Source organism: Tupaia chinensis, unplaced genomic scaffold (assembly GCF_000334495.1).
Source record: "Tupaia chinensis unplaced genomic scaffold, TupChi_1.0 Scaffold000489_1, whole genome shotgun sequence".
In the NCBI taxonomy this organism is placed as follows: Eukaryota; Metazoa; Chordata; class Mammalia; order Scandentia; family Tupaiidae; genus Tupaia; species Tupaia belangeri.
The window spans coordinates 3,549,811-3,555,810 of NW_006160001.1; the positions used below are offsets into that span (position 1 = coordinate 3,549,811).

General features: G+C 33.2%; 1 protein-coding gene across 2 annotated transcripts in view; it reads right to left on the reverse strand.

Moving 5' to 3' along the window:
* The window catches only part of NIPBL (NIPBL cohesin loading factor), a 135,977-nt gene that overhangs the window by 123,724 nt on the left and 6,253 nt on the right, over positions 1-6,000 (reverse strand). For both annotated transcript variants that reach the window (XM_006156317.3, XM_006156318.3), the window contains exon 4: positions 107-206. In XM_006156317.3, coding sequence (XP_006156379.1) covers positions 107-206 — 100 coding nt within the window. The remainder of the gene's footprint in view (positions 1-106; positions 207-6,000) is intronic.

Here is a 6,000-nt window from a genome sequence, read left to right on the forward strand (position 1 = left end):
AATTATTTCAACTCTTCAACTAGTTCACTACTATCTGAATATATATCATGTATATTCAGTAGCATATCTACCACAGAAAATATACTTAATAAATGCTATATATTACCTGGAGGGGCTATGTGAGATAGTGGTTTGTTGATAATTGGAAGATGCAGGACTGCTATGCATGGAATTCTGAGAAAGTTTATACTGAGACATCATCATTCCTATGCAATACACAAAAATGTTAAATGTTATTTTCCTCTTATAGTATCCATTAAATGACTTAAATTAGTCATTCTTTCGCAAATATTTCAAAGTTTGTTTCATTTTGACCAATGTTTTCATATTGAGGAACAAAATACACACTAAAACAGCAAATTTCAAGTACAACCAATTTTACCAAGACATTATTTTTCTAAAACATCCAGGATCAGAAACAGAGATTATTATTACTTTTTTATTTTACTTGCTTACTCAGTGTTTTAGGATTTTTGCCTTAGAATTGAAAAGAATTTTTAGAAGTTACCTTATCCAATCTTTGACCAAACACTGCACAGTTCCTTCTACAATAGGCCTTTGGGCAGTTGTTTTTATTACATGGAATATTGTATCATATACATCTCTCATGTTTGGTAACTTAATTTCCCAAAGCTATTTGTTTCATTGTGATTCAGACCTAGATTTTTAAAAAGTACTTTATTTATGGGCTCAAAAGTTTGAGTTGCTATGATTTCTACACAAAAGTCTTTTGAAGTAAAATAGAATATACTTATCCTTATTCCATAAAAACTCTGCCACAAAGTAGTGATTAAATATTTTATTAATTTAAAATGTTAGCATAGCTTTTAGACTCTCACATTTCAAGTTAGACATTGTTCCTCAACTGTTATATAAATAGCATTATGAGGGGGCCTGACTTTTTAAAATAAGGAGGTTTGGGGGGGGGGGGGGGGGGGTCCCAACCCCTGGCCATGGACTTATATTGGTTAGGAACTGGGCCTTACAACAGAAGGTGGGCAGTGGGCAAGTGGACAAAACTTCATCTGTATTTACAGTCACTCTCCATTGCTCTCATTACTGCCTGAACTCTGCCTCCTGTCAGATTAGCAGTGGCATTAGATTCATAGGAACCCTCAGATGGAACCATCTAGTTCCAGGAAAACAAGCCAGGACTCCCACTGACTCTGTATTATGGTGAGTTGTATTATTATTTCATTATATATTACAATGTAATAATAATAAAGTACACAATAAATGTAATATGCTTGAATCATGCCCAAACCATCCCCCCTTCTGTCCCTATCCATGGAAAAATGGTCTTCCATGAAACCTGTCCCTAGTGCCAAAAAGATTAGGGACTACTGATACAGGAAGATTCAGAAAAAATGAGTTACACAGACACTTAAAATTAGAGATAAAACCTATAGCCAATGTTGAACTTATGATTTCTATCTCTTTCTGGGAGCTATAAACACCAGAGTATATCCTTAAACTCCATTTTATGCTGTTCATAGAAAAAGTGATATTCACCACAATTACTTAAAACAGAAATTATATATGTATTTGACAGGAACACTAGAGGGAATACAGTTCTAAAGTCAGTGGTCAAGTCAAATTAGAGCTCAAAATCATTTCAAAGATGACCACTGACAGTGTGTGTGTTTTTAAAATTCCATTTTAAAAAAGTTTACTTCTTTTGCAGGAGAGAGAAAAAGAGACATTCACACACACACCCAACAGGGTCTTCATGGCATGATCCACTCCAAGTCTCAGCCAGTCTCATTTATAAGCACAAACTTTTCATGTCCAGTATGCTCAGGGAGGCCCCAGGATGTAAACAAAGGACTTTCCCCATGTGGGTCCAGCTGCATTATCACTGTGTCACCACATAGCCCTGATAGTGTGCTTTTTAAAATATATACATCTAAATTTCAACCTCTGAGCTTTCTTATCCAAGTCGAATTCAGTACAAAATCATTTTGTTCCATAGCTTAATCATTTAATTACTATATATTTGCTCCTTTTTTTCCTTTTTTCATTTTTTTAGGAATGGCAACATTCCATGAAATAAGAATTAAAAAGTTTTCTTCCTGAGTTACTAGGACAACTGAAATTACTAGTTTGAAACCAATAACTTTCTAAATAAAATGGGTAAATAAAATTCTAATATCCCTTTCTAATTAGCTCAAAGTTCCAAAGAACTGTGATTAAAGTGATTTACATATTATTTTTCTCCAAGTATGTGACTCATATTTACATTTAGCAACTAGAATTTTCCTTTAAAATATTTAAAGCCATGTATTACCAGAAATATGATTTTGAAAACCACACCATGAAATTAATAAATTGATATTTAAATACTAATTTATGTTTTTACACAGTAGGATATGTAAGAATCAAATATTTCAGGCTAAAAGGTTTACATAGTATAAAACATAAAAATATATAACTAAAAGGTGAATAAAAGTTTTTAAAACAATGATTTGTCACTCATTAATTAAATTCTCAAAATGATAAATTACAAAAATGTAGTATTAGTAGCCTTCTTTATCCAATATTATAGTTATTCATATTTATTCATATTTTCTTAGACTTAATATTTTTACTCTATTAGTCTCTTTTCAAAACAATCATGTCTTCATATTTTCTTTCAATTCCTACATTCTTCCTAAAAGCATTCATAACTCTAGTTTCTTTTTATCATTCCCAGTTGTCTTCTACTACGGAAACCTAACTTCTTAGTTCTAGTGAGGACACAGCCATGCCCTGTGTACCTGCCTTTAATTTGCAGAGGTATTTCCATGGTTACATTTTGAGGAGTGAACTGACTTTTTAAAATAAGGAGGTTTGGGGGGGGGGGGGGGGGGGTCCCAACCCCTGGCCATGGACTTATATTGGTTAGGAACTGGGCCTTACAACAGAAGGTGGGCAGTGGGCAAGTGGACAAAACTTCATCTGTATTTACAGTCACTCTCCATTGCTCTCATTACTGCCTGAACTCTGCCTCCTGTCAGATTAGCAGTGGCATTAGATTCATAGGAACCCTCAGATGGAACCATCTAGTTCCAGGAAAACAAGCCAGGACTCCCACTGACTCTGTATTATGGTGAGTTGTATTATTATTTCATTATATATTACAATGTAATAATAATAAAGTACACAATAAATGTAATATGCTTGAATCATGCCCAAACCATCCCCCCTTCTGTCCCTATCCATGGAAAAATGGTCTTCCATGAAACCTGTCCCTAGTGCCAAAAAGATTAGGGACTACTGATACAGGAAGATTCAGAAAAAATGAGTTACACAGACACTTAAAATTAGAGATAAAACCTATAGCCAATGTTGAACTTATGATTTCTATCTCTTTCTGGGAGCTATAAACACCAGAGTATATCCTTAAACTCCATTTTATGCTGTTCATAGAAAAAGTGATATTCACCACAATTACTTAAAACAGAAATTATATATGTATTTGACAGGAACACTAGAGGGAATACAGTTCTAAAGTCAGTGGTCAAGTCAAATTAGAGCTCAAAATCATTTCAAAGATGACCACTGACAGTGTGTGTGTTTTTAAAATTCCATTTTAAAAAAGTTTACTTCTTTTGCAGGAGAGAGAAAAAGAGACATTCACACACACACCCAACAGGGTCTTCATGGCATGATCCACTCCAAGTCTCAGCCAGTCTCATTTATAAGCACAAACTTTTCATGTCCAGTATGCTCAGGGAGGCCCCAGGATGTAAACAAAGGACTTTCCCCATGTGGGTCCAGCTGCATTATCACTGTGTCACCACATAGCCCTGATAGTGTGCTTTTTAAAATATATACATCTAAATTTCAACCTCTGAGCTTTCTTATCCAAGTCGAATTCAGTACAAAATCATTTTGTTCCATAGCTTAATCATTTAATTACTATATATTTGCTCCTTTTTTTCCTTTTTTCATTTTTTTAGGAATGGCAACATTCCATGAAATAAGAATTAAAAAGTTTTCTTCCTGAGTTACTAGGACAACTGAAATTACTAGTTTGAAACCAATAACTTTCTAAATAAAATGGGTAAATAAAATTCTAATATCCCTTTCTAATTAGCTCAAAGTTCCAAAGAACTGTGATTAAAGTGATTTACATATTATTTTTCTCCAAGTATGTGACTCATATTTACATTTAGCAACTAGAATTTTCCTTTAAAATATTTAAAGCCATGTATTACCAGAAATATGATTTTGAAAACCACACCATGAAATTAATAAATTGATATTTAAATACTAATTTATGTTTTTACACAGTAGGATATGTAAGAATCAAATATTTCAGGCTAAAAGGTTTACATAGTATAAAACATAAAAATATATAACTAAAAGGTGAATAAAAGTTTTTAAAACAATGATTTGTCACTCATTAATTAAATTCTCAAAATGATAAATTACAAAAATGTAGTATTAGTAGCCTTCTTTATCCAATATTATAGTTATTCATATTTATTCATATTTTCTTAGACTTAATATTTTTACTCTATTAGTCTCTTTTCAAAACAATCATGTCTTCATATTTTCTTTCAATTCCTACATTCTTCCTAAAAGCATTCATAACTCTAGTTTCTTTTTATCATTCCCAGTTGTCTTCTACTACGGAAACCTAACTTCTTAGTTCTAGTGAGGACACAGCCATGCCCTGTGTACCTGCCTTTAATTTGCAGAGGTATTTCCATGGTTACATTTTGAGGAGTGAACCATACATTTGTTTTAAAAACATAATTCATACATAATGCACAAAATCAACAAAGCAACACTTTGAAGAAAAAAACAAAAAACCTCAAAATTAAAAAAAAAAAAATCTAGACAATGGAATGGAGAGCATCATACAGACGCTGCCAATAATACAAACCAAAATCAATCTGGCAATATTCTGGACTACAGTTAGTCAATTAATTAAATTGAACTTTTCTAAACTGTCTAAATTATTTCCTATTTTCATCATGAGAATCGAATAAGCTCTTAGACCTACACGATTCAGTATACTTTAGAATAGAACAATGATCCTAACTCAAAGATACTCTGTTTCTACATAAAAATTTTATCTGCTGGATATAGTATTTTCATAATTTTTTAAAAGTTTATTTATTTTCTGAGGGACACTGAGGGAGACAGGTAACCTGACCAAATCTTTACACTGTCATCCTCTCCCAACCCTTCAGCTAGCCAGGATCTCATGCAGTATATTCAGACAGACCTGGAAGGTAAACTCTGAACTTTTCCATATTGTCTCTGCGTCACACAGCAGCATTCCTACTAGAGTTTGCACCACTGAGGCTAGGTCTACATTTTTATAATTTTTATTATGATATTTATAAATTGAGTTTAATAGTAATACTTATAAAAGAAATTCTTCTGATACTAAGGCAATGGAACTGTTAAGTCAATTATTTTTTTGGAGAGGTTTTTTTTGCTATAGGGCGCGTGCGCTTGCCAGACAGACAGAGACATAGAGACAGAAAGCGAGAAATCACCCCCCAGGGGGGATGGTCACGCCGCAATCCCTTCTCCTCCATTCTCCTCTCGGGATCTTGGACACGCATGCACACGCGCCCGGCGTGAGATTTAAGCCACTGGGTCCGAGACGCGAACCGCGGTCGACTACATGGGAGTCCAACGACATAGCTATTACGCTAACTGCTGGTTCCCTTAAGTCAATTATTAAATAACCATGAATATAAACATGATCAGTACTAAAACTAATACCTACTATAGTATTTACAAATGTACTCTATGTTGAAAAGCTTTAAAAATATTTGAAAACTTAATGAAAGACTTCTTTCAAATACATTTTATGATTTTCTAAAAGAACGAACATTTCTAAAGCTCTTTAGGTAAGTTAAAACATTACAAAATATGTCACAAGATACACATCACTTAAATCTTTGTCTAATTCCCAAGGAATCGAATCATATATTAAACTGCAAGAATATTATCAATTTAATTTCTTTCTTACCCTTGGCTTGATTGAAGGTATAA